General features: G+C 40.9%; 1 protein-coding gene across 1 annotated transcript in view; it reads right to left on the bottom strand.

Moving 5' to 3' along the window:
• Positions 1–17,377, bottom strand: part of LOC106653824 — a gene marked incomplete at its 5' end in the record, with an annotated part of 166,017 nt that overhangs the window by 146,863 nt on the left and 1,777 nt on the right. Inside the window, one exon of the mRNA XM_014373403.2 lies at positions 1,950–2,012. Within this exon, the coding sequence (XP_014228889.2) occupies positions 1,950–2,012 (63 nt within the window). The remainder of the gene's footprint in view (positions 1–1,949; positions 2,013–17,377) is intronic.

The raw sequence follows: 17,377 nt of genomic DNA, 5'->3' as shown, positions 1-17,377 counted from the left end.
TTAATTATTCAAATTTTTAATTAGAACATTGCAATGAAATTTTTCGAAAGCATGAAAGATTTAAAAATCCACGAATAAAGCCATTTGACTCAGAATTGAATCATCGAAATTACCCGCGTTCAAAGTACGTTGACTCGAGCGAAAAATGCAACCGTTTGCATCCTCCATTTTGTGCGTATAGGACAGTCTCTCCTCTTTCTCCGTCTCTCCTGCACACGTGTGGTGCTACTCTACGCTATCCCTCTTTAATAAAAAATACAAATACAGTCGGAGAGCAAGGGCGAAAAAAAGAAGCAGCAGCACCAACAGCGGCAGCAGCAGCAGCAGCAGCAGTAAAAAAAAAGAAGAGTAAAGAAAGCTCGCCTCGGAAATTTAAACAGACAGCTGAGAGTAAGCTATGTACGCGCTCTGCTCTTTCGCACAGGCAAACGGGCTCGAATTTTTTAAAAGCCATTCTCGGCAAGGCTACTTTGCCTTATACATATACGTGTGTGTATGCGTTTCTCGCAAAATCGCATTATTTAGATTTTTCGCCTCGCACTTGGAAGAAAAAGCGGCTTATCACCCTCTCCCTCTCCCTCTTTCTCTCTCTCTCTCTCTCTCTCTCCATCTTTTTTTCTGTCTTGCTCTCGTATATAGCTATATATGCATACGTGTGTGCGCGCACAGGCAGCAAGTTATATTATATATGAAGTAAACGTGTGAAAGCATTCATACAATAGTGAACCCCGCGAGGAAATTTTCCGCTCGAATAGTTTTCCGTTAGAGGCGCAAATACGCACACATGAGCATTAGAAAGCGCTGCCGAGTATTGAGACGAAATTGAAAAACTTTTCGAGTTTTTTCGCGTTTCAATTGCACAGTGCAAAATGCATTTGCGTTACGTTTATATTTATAAGGTTCGACTTTTTTCAGAAAAATTTAAATCAAAATACATCATGAATAAAGATAAGGATTAAGTCGAACAATGTGGTAGGATAATTATACACACTGCGTAACTGGGTGAACGTATACGTGTATCGTTAATCAATATTTCAATGAGAAATATGTTCACTCTAAATTGTCTGAGCATCCGTAGATGTATATTGTGTGCACGAGCATACACACGCCGCATACGTACACACTGGCTCGAAACAAGCACAATTAAAGTTTACACTACGGCAGCTTCTGTTATTTACTTTGCTGGTTGCCACCGCTGCTGTTTTCCCATGCCTTCGACCCTAGGCTACAGATTTTTCGTTCAGATTTTCCACGAGCAAATTTAAATAGTGGTAATAAGATAGTAAAGAAATGACGACGCAGTGTACCGGTCAGGCTGTAATGTAGGAAGTTGCGTGCCTTCTATATACCGGATATTTTTGAATTCTTAGGTTAATTATCTCCATACATAAGTAAAATTTAGGTCCAACTCAATTTTACGCACAAGACTCGACCAAACGTGGCTCAAAATCGCAAATTGAAAACGACATAAGGGATTTCTTGTATCGTAAAAATAGAAACGGAGCACTTCGAGTCCTAGCCCGTCGATATCATCTCGAAAAAATTTCAATATTTCACGTCATATCAAGATACGAATCGGATATAATAATTCTCTTTCCGATGTACAATATTTTTCGATTTTTTTCTGTCCTTTTTTTTTATTTTCATTCAAAAGATAACAGTTGAGCAAACTGCACACGAGCGCGCGTGTATATATAGACGTCTTTCACATCGTTCAACCCTTGGAAAAATAAAGCTTCGTGGCGTACGTAGACGCGCGCGTGGACTAGCTATTTGATCAAAAAATACTCATACCATATAATACCGCAAAATATATTTGTACCTAAAGTGCAAAGAGGCTGATAGAGATCGATCGAACTTTTAAAACTTGAATCGAAAAGTCCAAGGTACAGTTCAGATAAGTTTATAAGAAAAATAATTTTTCAAGTTCAAAATTATGCAAGACTTACCGAATTAATGGCTGTCATGCTGCCAGTTCTATTCAGATCTGGGTCCGCTAGCCCGCTGTCACTCTGCAAGGAGAAAAAAAGAATTCAATTACTATTTCCAGTAGCACATGCACAACATATTGTATTATATTATTATCTTTTTCATTTTCTCGTGAGGCGAATAGTTGATAAAGCTGATGCTGCTACTGCAGCTCGAATTGGTTCGTTCTCTCCCTCTCTTTCTTCCTACGAAGCGTGAAAAATAATAATTCTATTGGCTGCTGCTAGCCCAGTGTAAAACAATGGCTGGCGCGTGATACGAATTTTTCATCAATCAGCCGCAAGTAGCAGTAGCAGCCGCCTCAGCAACTTGCAGCAAAAGTCTTTGTTCCGTGTTAACTAAAAAGCCATATCGATCGAAAGTGCGAGTTCATGTACGTACTTGATTCGATTTAATTTTAAAACATACATTTAGATGTATTAACTTTGCAAAGCCGGAACTTTTGCGTTTGCGATAGATAAAGACAAACTTGTACTCGCGAGACCTGCCTGCCCGCCCGTTCGCTCGCTCGCGACGGGTTAGAGCTGTCTCATTTTGCTCTTTGCCAACGGCTCACCAGGGAGTAATGCAGCGCCCCCGAGTTAAGCTTGTATACATACGTACACATACGCCGAGTATACGCGCAACATTATGCCCTTTATTTTATGCATTCGCGTTTATTAATGTATAGCGGCGGAACTGGTGAAATCAATGTCAATAAATCGATATTCCGACGTATATTTTAATATGCTATTTAAACGATTAAGGAAGTTGTTTATTTCATGTTTACTTTGCCCGGGCTTTTGAAACAACAAACATGGCAAGTATTTTATTGCAACTTTGTTCGACCTTTATTATCGATGAATATTTCAAGGATCAAGAACGAGCTGATGAAGAATAAAAACTGCCCGAATGGGCGCGTCCTTCATCTCTCGAAGATTAATAACTCATATTGCGTTGAGAGAGAGTAGAATGAATGAAACTTTCTTTTTTTTTCGGCAGATATGTAACTGCTAATACCATCCTAATGGCTAATAAATATTGTTCATTCATAAGTCGCAAATAATGAAGAAAATACTGCAATCCGGTATATACATGAAAATAAAGTCTCTTTTCCACGACTTGAAACTTTTAATGAAATTGACGTTACACGTTCTGACTCCTCTTCTAGCTCGCTCTCGCGTTTACTTATTTGTCTCGAAATTGCGATGGGAGTAAAAATAAAAGTTTCGTAGCTAGTATCAATACTGCTTCGTATATATACCTTGGGACTTTTTCAACTGTTGGTAAGTTTTTAGCTCGAGCTAGCGTAAATTCTTTTATTTATTTTAGTAAATAAATAATACTTTAAAGCCAACGAGGCGTTTTCGCGCTACGTTTGACAAGTTTAATTTCCTCGCATGTGCATTAATGATAAATATTCGGAGTTTGTTCAACACACTTTTATCGCATTTAAAAGCCTCCTGAAATATTTTATTTTGCTAAGTCAGGAATGAAGAGATTTTTCGACTCTATCTAAAGAAATTGTACTATAAAGTTCATACTCGATTCGAATGTAATAAGCTGCGCTTGCTACATGCATACATACGAATTGCGGCTGGCCTCATTTCCGAGTTTTTCACTATGTTTGCAAGGCGTACTTCAAAAACTCCAAGAGCGAAAATTTTAATCAATTCCTATACTTTTGCACGAATGCGAGCGCGTAAAAAAGCTACGGCGTCCATCGCGTATTTTGATCTTATATCTAATTTCATGCGTACGCGCCCAAGAGGATTAAATCCTCGTCTGCGCTTTTGCTCCTCCTCTTCCTCGAGGCCGAGTTCCCATGTACACATAAAGCAGAAAAGAGAAAGAGAGAGAGAGAGAGAGAGAGAGAGAGAGCGAGAGAGTCAGGCCAGACGCCCCGAAGCTGCGTGTATAATACCTCCATAGGGAGGAAATTAATTTTATGTTAATTTTCTCTCGGGTGATGGTGCGCGCGTGCTGCCGTGTGTCCGGATTTGGCATTAAAAAAAATATCGCGAAGGTTTTCAATTTAACTTAGCCGCTCGTTCGTTCGGTGAATACACCGTCGTATAACGCGGCGCCATCGACTTGATTTCTACCCATGCATATTCAAAGTTTACCAACTTCACTCTTTAATGACTACATCTATACATACATATTTTCTGTATGTGTGTATAGGGTTCGGGCATGCACCATTATCAACGAACGCAACAACAACAATAACCAACAACAGTTTACTCAGTGTATGCCGAAGATATACGTACAGTGCAAAATCGATAGTAACTTGTTTATGAAACAACTGTTTAGCGTAATCAGCATTTCCAGCACGCGAGAAGCGAAATTCCGATTTGTAAAAATCTTTTCAAGGAAACCGTACACCACAAAAATGTTCATATGACTTATACAATTGTTTCTACTTAGTCACTTGCAGGTTTACAAATAACAGTACTCGCCATCTAGCGGTGGAGGCTTAAAGTTGTATCATCGCATTTAATGAGGTTGAAAAATGATCTAAATTTTTTGGAAAAATTAAATTGCTATTTCCAGGTCGTTAATAATGCACTAATTATAATATAATTGTAACAGAAAAATTGCAAAAACAAGTCAATTAATGACAATGTTTTAAGACATTTTAAACGTTCATTTTCAAATAAGTAGGCCATTTTAGTAATATTTAGCATTTTTACCTTGGATTTAAAGCTGAAAGAATTTGATTATATAGAAAAGCGGTGCGCGTGAATGAGCCGCTCCTGCTCGTTGATTTTCATTGCTAAATTATCTATTTCAATGATTATATTTTAGCGCGCTCATGCTATTATTTGATGATTTTGATATAGTTCTGCAGTGGTGTATGCAGAATATTACGCAATGTGAATTATTAACGAATACGATTATTGCTAAATAAATAATGGAAACTGCGTAACGCTTCCAATGCGTTCAAAAGCGTTCGATTAACGAATATATAATAAAAAGATTTGTAGCATATCTCGAACAGTAATTTTATCGATAAATTTAAGGATTTTCACGGAAAGCAACGGATCGACCAAAGTATTTTCACTATGCATCAAACTCGCATTTGGAGCAAGCAAACTACCACCTTATTAGATCCACGCGATATATTCGTTATAGTCGCACATACGCATTCGGTAAATCATTTCGTGTGCGCGCGCGCTCAGTCTCGACTTATATATATATTTTGCACCCACGCAATTCTTCGAGCTTCTCACAACCTCGAACAAAAGCTCGCCACGCAAAAGAGAATCTTTTGAAGCTATTATTTTACTCGCCGCTTGACAGTACAATGCCTGCATACAGCTGGGTAAATAATATATCTCCTCTTTCGATGCATATATTTATGTATGTATGCGCGCATGGATGTACGCTCGTGTGTACGTGTGCGTGCAGCGTGAGTTGCGACGCGCCGAGGTGCGATAAAACAAAAAAATTAATTAAAAATAACCTAATTGGGCCATGCAAAGAGCGAGATAGAGAAAGAGAGATAGAGAAGGAGAAAAGAGAGGTAGGCAAGAGCAACGCTCGACTGCATCTCTCGGCGTCATGCTCGCTCTGCGCTATATGCTATGTGTGCTCTCTCTGGCTCTGCCAAATGGATTAGCTCACATGAGATATTAGTCGTGCCAATTCTCGGCCCCGACTGTGACGCCGTGGCCATGTAATTTCTCTTTCTATCTATTTCTCTCTCTCTCTCTCCCTCTTGCACACATGACTAAAAATCGGTAAAAAAAAATACGCAGCTTTACACTCGATTCATTTGTACGCACGAACGGCAGATATCGAATGTATGTTTGTTTGCGGTATATATGTTTGCGTGGAGGGTAAGTTCGTGTTTGCACAAGTAACATACGTGTATATATTGCGTATATTCTTCAGCTGCGAGGAGAGAGAGCGAAATTTTTTTATTGAAAAATAAAACCAAGAACTGTTGCTCGGCAGCGATGAAAAAGTTATTGCTGCATTGCTACTCGATGGCAGTGTGCAGGTACAGAAAAAAAATATTTACCGTCTACAAAGCTTTGCAAGTGCACGTGTACCATGTTATATTGTGAACGTGCGTATCTGTGTGGGTGTATATGTGTGTATAGTTGGATGATGCATCAGATAAAGTACTCGAGTAAAGATGTAAAACTCTCCCGTACGAACAAGTTTTTTGCATATAGATTTTATTTAACCGAGTTCATTTTTTGCTTAACGTATTCTTGACTTTACTCACTTTTTTTTTACCTCTCATCTCGCTCGCTCAAAATTTCCTACACAACAACGCAGATACTATATAGCTATACAGCTCTGTGTATATGTATATCGGCATGGCGCTCGCTGACTTCATTTCGCTGTTGCTCGCTTTTCTCATCTCGTGCGCCGTGCGCGCCGGCGCTCGCGTATCACTTTGAAAAATAAAAATTTGTCTAACACGACGTGTATACTGTTTTCCTCGTTTGATAAAAAAAGCAGCCACGCAAGCGCGCGCGGGCGGGCGCAAAAAAAGCATATCCAACGAGCTGGCGTCCTATAACAAAAGCTGCTACTGCTATACTGCTGGCGCTGCGATATACAAACAAAAAAGCATCAAGAATATTATAACACTCGACGTCTACGTGGATGTGCATGCTGTGTACGAGTGTGCTGCGCTCCCGCGTATATATATAAGCATATAGTAGTATACATGCACGCTGTGTATATCGTACATATCGTAGACAAGGCTCGTGTCAAATTTACATGTGCAACGTGCAGTAACATCAGCAGCCAGCCAGCCATTCGCTGGCGCTCGCTCGCTCTCTCTTGCAACCCTTCACGGGACAACGGTGGCGAATGTCAGGCGCGGACGGACGACGTCGCTGCGTGACAAGGGCGGCTATGCATATATATTGGTATATACGCACATGTGTAGCGCAGCATACATACATCTATACGTGCGAGCGAGCGCGTCCCGTTGCGGCGATGCGGTAAGGCTACGCTTGGATAACTGCATTATATTCAAGCACATGTGCGTGTGTGCGTGTGTGTGTATGTGTGGGTGGCTGGCTGGCTTGCTGCAAGCTGACTGCACACGCAGACGACGCCCAGATATTATACCGCTCAAAAACGCTTATCACGTTGCCGATGATGTTTTACGTGTGTGCGCGTATGTGTGGGTGTGCGCCGGTGTTTGTATTTACTGCGATTATGTGCACGCCGCGACGATCGGGCACTTTTAATACTCGCCCACTTGCAATTCGTTGCAGGTGACACGGGGAATTGTTTGTGCTTTTTGGTTTGAGCTAGATCGAACGTCGAGTCGTCATGGTTGGCGCCCAACGCTCCGAATTGTTGAGTCTGCGCCGTGTATACTCTTTGCCGTAAGTTTATTACCCCAAAAATTATGTGCATGATTTAAGCGAGATGGAACGTGAAGAAGTGAAATGAGAAACTTTGAAAAGTCGACCAACCCGTGCTACTATAGCTAATTAATGGGGAAAATGTTGTCATTGGCCGCTCAACGTCTTTTCGCGCAATCGACTGGACGTTTTTGCTCGTTAGTTCAAACTATTATCGATTTCAAAGAGTACGCGCTTACACGAAGAGAATAAAAAAAATTCCGATTGAGAAAAATACTCGGTGATCGTAGTATATAAGCAATATCGCCTGCGCGCACTGAGATACTTCTCAAGCGCAAAGATTCATGTTATCGCGATATTGAAAAATGACACGCTTATTTTTCTTTTATATTCGCCGCTGATAAAATATAGCATTGCGATTACCAGGGAAGAGAAAACGCGGACTTTTCAGACTGCGACGATGATGGTATATATAACGGGAATATACGTCGAAGTCGTCGTCGTCGTCGTCGTCGTGCTCGGATCGGGCGAGTTAGTGTAAACTTTGAGATTGCGAAGAGAATGTAATCTATAAATCTAAGTTGAAGCGCACGCGCCACAGCGTATATAGCTCGTGTAGCAAGAATAGAGGCAGCAAGCCACGGAGCAGATACGATTTATGATGGAAAAGTTGCGGATCTTTTGCCGCTGCGATCCGCAGCAGCCAATGCGAGTGCGGAGCTTCATTTGGATTAAGAGACGAGGCAATGTTTCATATTGCCGATTATATACAACCCGAATTTTCATTTGCATGTTTTGCGTGAAAGTAAGAACCGCAAGAAGCGACGTGGCGTTTACTTTTGACGGTGAGAATTGATACGAAAACTATTTTGACTTTTAGGCATTCTTGTGTCAGCAGCCGGACAATTATATGTACTTCCTTCCCCCATCGGACATCGCATTTTTCATCGCCGTTTAGGTATGCGTGTATCGATTGTTTTTTTTATCATTGTATACATACTCAACTCGTCGTATCGAGACACTCTTTTTCTCACTATTTCTCTCTCGATCGCGCACTTCGAAAATAACTTCGTTTGGTCTATAAATAAGTGCGTCGCTCTCGTATAGGATGACACACGCGCTCTGTCTCTTTCGGCTTACGCATGATAATGCTAGATCGGTTCTGTACACACTCGTTCATTGTATCCACGCGCCTCCCTTTATATTCGCGAAACGAAAGCTTCGAGCTCTCTTAACGACACGGGAGAGAGAATGCGATTATAAAAGCGTAAAGCATGGTAATTAAAGCGCGCTTGCGAAGCTTTTCCAAACCATCGTGTGCGTGCGCGCGTGTTATATCGAAACCGGAGAGGTAGACGCACGAGTGGGGGTTTAATCACTCACGTATATAGATGCTGTTTTGTGCATTGTCGTTTGCTACTGCAACTGTATACGTATATACACAGAGCGCTGAAAATAGTTTTCCTATATTTTATATGAGGGTGGCACGAAAGTGAGAGAGAGAGAAAGAGAGAGAGAGAGAGAGAGAACTTGAAGAGCGTACTTTATTCAGAGCATTGTTCGTATGCCGCCGACGCTTGCTGCAGTAGTACCAGTGGAAGCAGCTAATATACACGCGGCTTGGCAAACTTTCGAATTTTCATGCGGGCTAGGCGAAGACGACGACGACGACGGCGGCGACTAGCACTCGCTGAAATGTGCTTTTCGACGTGACAGAACGCGAGCGAGAGCGATGTATAGTGCCAGTAATTGTGAGAGAAAGAGCTTAGCTGTGGGTGTGTGCGCGCGCCTTTATGTATTACTGTGATATGGCACTTGTGAGAATTTCGAAGTGAGAGAGAGAGTGAGAGAGAGAGCAAAAATATCATTCGCTGAGAAATGGCACTATTTGAGTTGCAAACTTATATTTATGGGGGAAACAGTACAACTTCGAAGTATGCACGACAATGAAACAGTACCGAGAAAAATTCAACTCGAGAACTGTTGCCACGCGGCAAAGTTCGTGCATTATTTATTTATCACAAGAATAAAATTAAACAGCTCGGCATTCGGTCATTCGTAACAAACATCTAACGAGCTTGCAACGCTCCGCGCGCGCTCGAGCCTCGAGCTTCGGCTAACCTTGGGCGAGCTTTTCGCGCCGCGCGTCGCATTAAACACATTGGTTATACGAGTTCAATATTTGTTTTAGACGCGTGAGTCAAACCATAAGCATGTCAGTGGTTCTCTCGACTTGTGCTTTCTCCGCGTGCACGTATAAGACGAATGGTGGAACGAAAGAGAAAGAGAGATTGGGAGAGGATTAACCGTGCTCGACAGACGAAAGAATCGCAATATTGCCATTTTTTCTCATCGAGTTTAGGTGCGCGACGGAATGAAAACATTTATAATTTTTTTTTGATTTTATCGAAAAATGGAGATATTTATAGAATGGGAAAGATTACGGATTCTTACGAAGTTGTTGTGCGATTAAAATATCAGGATTATGAAAGTGGAAAAAAAAGCTCGTGGCAAAAAATTCACGTAAGCGAGTTTCTCAATTCCTTCTTTTATTTAGACGCGCTTTGAGTAAACACACACGGACACACACGCGTCCCGCGCGCTCAAGCTGAGAGTTTTACGACTCCAAAGAAGCCTACATTTGTTTTCTCTTCGCGAAGCAGCAAATTTGTTAACCATCAACAAATTTATAGATGTACGCATATATTTGCACTGCAATTATAGAGGTACAGCAAAATCGTTATGCGACTGTGTCATTTTAGCTTGTGAAAAATACATTTTCAGCGGTCCTTAAAAAATGTGACAAAAATGTGCGACAAAAAGAAAAAATGAAAATAGAGAGCGCAGGAGCATACATTAAATCTGAATGCTACTTAACGCATTGCTAATATAAGTAAGATTTGCATAAAATTTCGAGCATTTACCCTCTCAGCTTATGAGCAAGGAGTGGTACGGAAGGCTGGGAGGATAAGTTGCGTGCGCGCTTACCCTTAAGGTCCCCCTGCACGTGCGCGCGAATGCGTTTTAATTCGAAATTAAGCTTGGCCACTCCACAACCTCTGCAGCATCGTTATGTATATAAGCGGTTGCGCATTTAAATGGACTTTAAAGTCCGGCTCGTTCTCCTTCTGGTATATATACATTCGTGCCCCGTATAAAGCGGGCAAGCTGACCGCGATTCGCTAATTTGTTGCGAGTATTTTGCATTAATTATCGTTTTGAATTGCCGCAAACTTAGCTTTCCCTCTTCCATATAACCTTCGCAGTTCCGCTCGTGTGTGCGTTTGTGTGTCTGTGTATGTGCCGCACGAGCCTATATCTATACGTTCGGAGGCACAATTTTCAATGTCAGTGTCGTTTGAGAGCAAGTTAATTAGAACGGAATTGTTAAGAAGTCCCAAGCTATGAATTATTTCGCGAAGTTCCAAAGTATCTCACACGTCAGCTTTTCCAGAGAATAGAGCCGCTCTCTCGACCGTAAATTTTATTAATGCCAAGCGCGGCTGTTGAACTATGTTGATTTAACGCCAGCTGTATCTCGTAAATTTTTCATTTCGTCTTTTCATGTCCAGACGCGGGGGAAGCGGCAAAAGGGGGGAGATGTATACACTCGACGCGCTTGCACACGCGATTAGTTTTGAGGTGAAATTGAATTTCATATTTTGAACATGCTAATCCCCATTGATAAAAGGAAAAAAGTGGCAACAATTAAATTGAAACCTCTCGAATGATCAAACTCTCCAGGGAGCGCGAGAGTATCCAGCAATATAATCGCGAATAATGGCAAGTACAATTGATTTTAATACGTCTGAATAAGCAAAACGGAGAGTAGTAGATGACTTTCTTACTTTTGAAGAATGAAAATCTCTTTCGGCGTATAGCCGAAGACATAATAAAAGGCTTCAAAATCTTCTTGCGACGACGACGACGACGACGACGAGGAACGATGTGCTTTTGCGCACACACCCTCGTAATCAACGCTCGACTGAAGCTCTTTAATACCCCGTCAGCTTCCTCCACCCACTATACTGTATTACGCTGCGATACCACACTTTCCTTTTGTCATTCAAATGCTCGTTTATCTTAACGCTCCATTCGCAAATAAAATAAAGATTACGCGCGTTTCCTTATTTCATTCTTATACTCTATATAACTCTTGTATGGGGGGAGACGAAACGAGTTTTTTTGTATTTCATTCTGAACGATTAAACTTCTGCTAACAAAATTTTATCCTATCGCGTGTGAGAAAAAAAACATGCGTTCGAGATGTTTTTCATTTTTCTATAATCTTTATTGAAAATTAAATCTTTTTTCATGGGAGAAACTTCTTGTAGAAAGTTTAGTTAGGGGCTATACAGTCCGTGAAATTCGAACGATGGAGCGAACACAGAAATTTTAAAAATATAGACTCCACAGAGCTTAATGGATACATGAAGGAGTCTTAGGTATTCACAAGCAATTTAATAAATAACCCTAATGTTTATACATAAAAACACAAATCTTTATCAATTCATATAAATTAATGCATATTAATCCGTATTTCATGTGCACCTAAACTATATTTTATAACATGCTTTTTTCAATGAAAATATATACAGTTTTTTAATATATGCGGACTTCTTAGAAGTTTCACTTCTAACAGCTGTTCTTACACAGCTGCTTGTTGATTTATAAAATGAGTTATCTTTTTGTAAGAATAGTAATTAAGGGTTAATTTTCTAAAATTCACTTTGTATTGTAACACGATTAATTGTAGTTAAAGGAATCACATTTGATTATAAGCTTTTTAATTTCATCAACAGATGGCGTATTGTAAAGTCGTAAGTGGCAAAAAATAGCTCGTAGAGTATAAATCGACTTTTATTATACACTCCTTTACTCATTACTAACTAGAGGCCCCTTTCGATCGCGTTTACTGTTTGAAAAGAGGAGTATCTTAGGGCTGGATCAGGGCCAAAAAAGGTTAGAGGCCGCTGCAGCTGTATCGAAAGGCCCCCTTCTCTTTGCCTCTGTCTCTCGTGCCTTTCTCTCGCAAAGTAAAAGAGGCGCTTGATTTTGTATTGTACAGTGTAGCTTTTGCCTATAAGCTCGGGTGACGCTTTTCTCGCTCGAGCATGTCTCTCCTCTTCTACTCTCCCTCTTCTTGATCTTTTCGAGAGGATAAATTGTGCTCATCGTCTCTCTTTCTCTGGGAGCCTCAAGTGTGCCTAACTTTTGCATTGGCACTTGTCTATAATATACCTATACGAGCTCACGAGGACTTTCGTATATATATTCGTAAACAGAAGCTGCTTCTACTGCAACGCGCACGCTTATATTGCAAGCTCGCTGAGCTTAATTTTCCACAACGTGCGTGACTGATTAGTTTACGACGTAAAAATAGAAATTGCGGCACACTTAGACGTAACATATCACCATTCTTAATTCGACGTATCAAGCTAATCCGACGGTGATTAAAAGTTGCCGAAAATAACACTTATTGAGGCGTGTACCCAAATCGCGCTTAATGCTGATTTCTCGCGTCAAATTCATCAATATCAAAAAGATACCTCTTCGCGTTGGACACTCACGCTGTTGTTACTCTGGCTACACACAGTGAAAATTCGTGCAGCCACACGTACATGGAATGTACTCTCGAGCCAACTTTATTCGTTGCCAAAACTCGCCATTCGAAGACTCCACAACTGCCTACCTCGAGACGGTTTATATAGAATCTCGCGCATTATTTGCCGAGCACTCGAACCCCTCGGCACCGCAGTACGGGCACATTTTACGTAATATATCTGTATACACACATACGAAAAGAAAGAAAGAGACAGAAGAGGATCGAAAAATTAAAGTACCTGCTGATAATGGCGTCCCACTTATCACTTTTTACTACTACTGCTACTGCTGCCACTGTCGTTGCTCTTCGTAAGTGCACACACGCTGAGATCTCGAATGTGAAATCTGCCAGTGGCACTCCAAAGTACCGTACGTTTATACTGTTGCTGTTGTGTGTACTAGTATCAACATTTACTCGTGCTATACGCGAACTCGTGTTGTATATGTGAGACGGAATTTTGGGAAAGGATGAACTGCTGTTCGCGAAGTGGATGGTGTGCCGCACACATTGATATAGTTTATATGATATTGTATACTAAAGCTTTTGAAATCGTACACATATATACTTATTCGGTACGATGTTATTTCGAGTCTGAATTAAATTGTGATATCATGTCTTTATTTTTTACATTAATATATTTGCGACATCAAAGACATTTATTTCGAGCAAAAATTAATAAACAATGTCGTAATTTTTTTTCTCTCCCTCGTGATTCACTTCGTGCTTGTGTGCCTCAAAGCACCGACTCTACTGCTACAAAGCATAATAAAAAAATTCTGAATATTACATCGTGCGTTGGTGAAATTACACGCTTCAAGAGTTACACGCCAGAAAATTGGAGTTATAACGCGCCAGCCATCAAGAAACTTTGTATTTGATGCTCACATTGTACTAACTACTCGTACGCTATCAAAATACCGAACTAAAATTTCTGCTCGCGGACATAAATTTTCCCGATGATTATTTAATCATGCAGAATTAACGACACTTCCGTAATAGCGCGACTATTACTCTTTAAGAGGGAGCAACAGCAGTTTTTAGCTCGTGCTTACAACGCGTTCAATTAAACAACACAAGCAAAACTAATTGAGTTCTTATACGCCATCGATAGCCGCAATTTCCTTCGCCGGCTCACCTGCTGGGTGCAATTCCCCCTTTTTCTTTACGTATACAGTATAAATCACCTCATTCCAATTTCTCGGTCGTCCAATAAACCGACTTGATAACGTCCACAATTTCCCAAGTATCTCTCTGTCTCTCCAGAGTATTAAATCAGACCTCAAACTCGGCGCAAGAAAATACTCTCTCTTTCCTGCCTCTTCAGCCCTCTATATTCAAAGTTCATCTTCTCCGCTCTCTTCCTCCCACTCTCTGTCTTTCCTGCGTTGCCAAAAAGCAGCGACAATGAATTACGAGGTGAAACAACGTGGACTTTTTGCAAAGCTACACACATACATGCACACACATGTACACATATGCACTGAAAGTAAGGGAGCACAATGTGGAACGGATTGTTTTGAGCAACGAAAAAGAGTATAGCAGTTGGAGCGTCGTACAAGCAGTGCAAGCCAAGATGCATATTCGAGACGTTGGGATACAAGTTTCGCTGCTCCCGCGCAACGAACTCCCCCCCATAAACTTACATTGCCGCATGTGTATGACTTCACAAATGCAGAGTAATATAGGCACGTGTGTGTATGTAGCATAGCGTACTCAAGCAATAACGGACTTAAATATGGTGCGATATTTTTTCTTTCACTTCCGTTTCTTATTTATGTATAATCGTGTTCACGTAATAACATCAAATGTGTTTTCTTACGGAGCGTTTTTTCATGTCTTGTCAAGACGCCTCATTCGGAAGTTTATGGTACGAGCGATGATGCGACAAAAAAAAATAGAATAGCGACTTGACAGGTTTGCAAGCTTTAGTATTTTTAACTGTGTATGTTTTTCGAGTGGACAAGATATTGTTCAATGTGCAGTTCTATTTTAATATAATCTTAGTCGCAAAATTGTGTACGTCACAACCTAATATCATCAAAAATAAAATATAGTGGAAAAAAAAGTATAATAAGAATTTATCGGTTTTGGACATCTACATCGAGTACTTTCGATAAAATATGAAGACCAATACGTATATTTTCCAGTTCGATATCTTCGCCTACTCGCTCTTCTCGCGGGGGGTGAAAGAAAGAAAATGGGAAAAACGAGAAAGCTGAACCTAAGAAGCGAACAAAAAGTTTGACTCTCCTTTTTTTCTCTTTTTCCACCCGCAGCCGAGCCTCATACATGATAAACATCTCTAGAATCCATGTGGTATATATATAGCCCCGCGCATATACCGGAGATGCACGCGCAGTATAACATGTGCAGAGCGAGGCAATATAACGACTGCATCTACTTATGATTTGCCTCAATGGCAAAAGCTTCTCTGAGCAACAGCAACTCCCAGCTCATGTGCGCTATCTCATAAATGCATGTGTGCGAGGCGCATACGTTGAAGCGAGCAAGAGAGAGAGAGAGAGAGAGAGAGAGAGAAAGGATGTATGAAAAATATGCACGAGCTAGCGAAAAATTCGAGAAAAGCTGCAGACGAAAGATACGCTCAGCGCGAGTATGGGTGTCCGCGCACGCTCGCTCTATTCACCACACTGAGTCAAATCGAATCTCGTCGTGTACGACGAGCACATACACATGAAGAAAGTGAGCGCAAAGAAGCCTGCGGGGTTCTCGCGCTCACGAGAGAGAGAGAGAGAAAAGGAGGAAAACGACCAACGACGAAAAGAGAGTGAAAGAAAAAAGAGTTGAGAAAACGAGTTTAAGTTAGTTTGTAAGTCATGCAAGTATATATAAGGGAAGAAGAAGAAGAGAAGGTGTATATGCGCTCACCGCCCGCACATGCAGCACGTGTAACAAGATGAACGCCAAGGGTTTGTAAGTACTTGCTCTGTCTCGCAGCCCAGGGCTGATTTTCTTCTTTTTTTTTTCTCTCGTTTTTCTCTCGGCTCGCGACTCACAAAAAATGAGGAAGCTGCATCAGTAGCAGCCACGGAAGATTTTTTCGGTGCGTTTAAATTAGAAACATTTTTTTTGTTTTGACTATGATCGTTTACAAAAGAATCGCGGTAATCTCATTGGCTTCCATAGCTTTCAAACAAACGCTCGGACCATCTCTGCCATGGTATTTTTTTATTTTATTTTATTTTATTTTATTTTATTTATTTTTTTTTTGCTGCATTAGAAGAAAAATCAGTCTATCAATCGTTGAAGAGTAAACAAGAAACAACAACTACAACGGCTTCCTAATTGCAATAACTCTGGCAATACACAACATCGATATATTTATATAGCGAAGTAAGCTCCACTATAAACGAATAAAGAATAAAAGCTACAAACACACACGTACACATACACTCACACACATTGAGCAAGAACACATTCGTCGTCGTCGACGTCGAGTCAAAACAAGCAACGAGGGCATAAAACAAAAGTCCGTCAAAAGGACCTGACGAGATCTTTTATATATTACGACGAGGATACGCGCTCGAGCTTGGTATACGTGTGTATGTGTGTCTGTGCACATGCAGTAAAGTCTCTACAGGATGAAAACGAACGCGAGGAAAGAGAAGCAGCAGTATCAGCAGTAACTGTACGAGCTAGAGTATAAAGAGAGAGAGAGAGAGAGAGAAGCAGAAATCCTCTCGCACCTTGGTAACGAGGCGAGCTAGCGTGGGTAAGGCGATTTTGATAAGACGCAGCGAATTTCTGTTCTCTCTCTCTCTCATTCTCTTTCTCTCTGTTTCTGCATTAGTACTTTCTTCTACTTCGTCTAGTTATAACTACGCACCGCACGTGCACATTTCTGATTTATCTTTTCGTAAATTCTCCTCAAACGTATACACGTAAAAGTGAAATTTAATCGTTGCAAAATTCGAGTCGATAATTACGCCAACTTACGAGACGCGTACGCAGGGCAATTCGAGAGGACTTGCGATGCCGTTGGAGCTCGGAGTGATGCGGATCTCAAGAGGGAAAAGATAATTTTACGTAGCAATGAAAGCGTATAACACACATTGTTTATCTCTTTTCTTTGAAGATCTCTTCTGCTTTTTGTTTCTACGGCTGCTTGCGTACTCGAAGAGTAAATTTCTAATATAATGCTCACGAGACGTGAGCCCAGGTTCTCGTTCTCTCTCTCTCTCTCTCTCTATGTCTCTGTCGCTCTCGTCGTTCTCATCGCTTCCTGCCTAGGCTTTTGTCCGTTTTCCTAGGGAAGATGAAGGGATGCTAAGGACGAGAGAGAGATAGAGACTTGCGTAAAGGCTATTGTCGAATAAAAGCTAAGGACGATGAGTTCTAACTCTCTTGCTTTGTGTGTGTATACTCTTTACATTGAAATGCTCTTTGCCATGTCAAATAAAGCTGTGTGGAAGGTAAATTTCATGTTTCAAATTTATATTTATGA

Source organism: Trichogramma pretiosum, unplaced genomic scaffold (genome assembly GCF_000599845.2).
Source record: "Trichogramma pretiosum strain Unisexual culture from Peru unplaced genomic scaffold, Tpre_2.0 scaffold103, whole genome shotgun sequence".
Classification (NCBI taxonomy): Eukaryota; Metazoa; Arthropoda; class Insecta; order Hymenoptera; family Trichogrammatidae; genus Trichogramma; species Trichogramma pretiosum.
The sequence above is the reverse complement of the archived record's forward strand: the minus strand, read 5'-3'. Positions and strand labels throughout refer to the sequence as shown.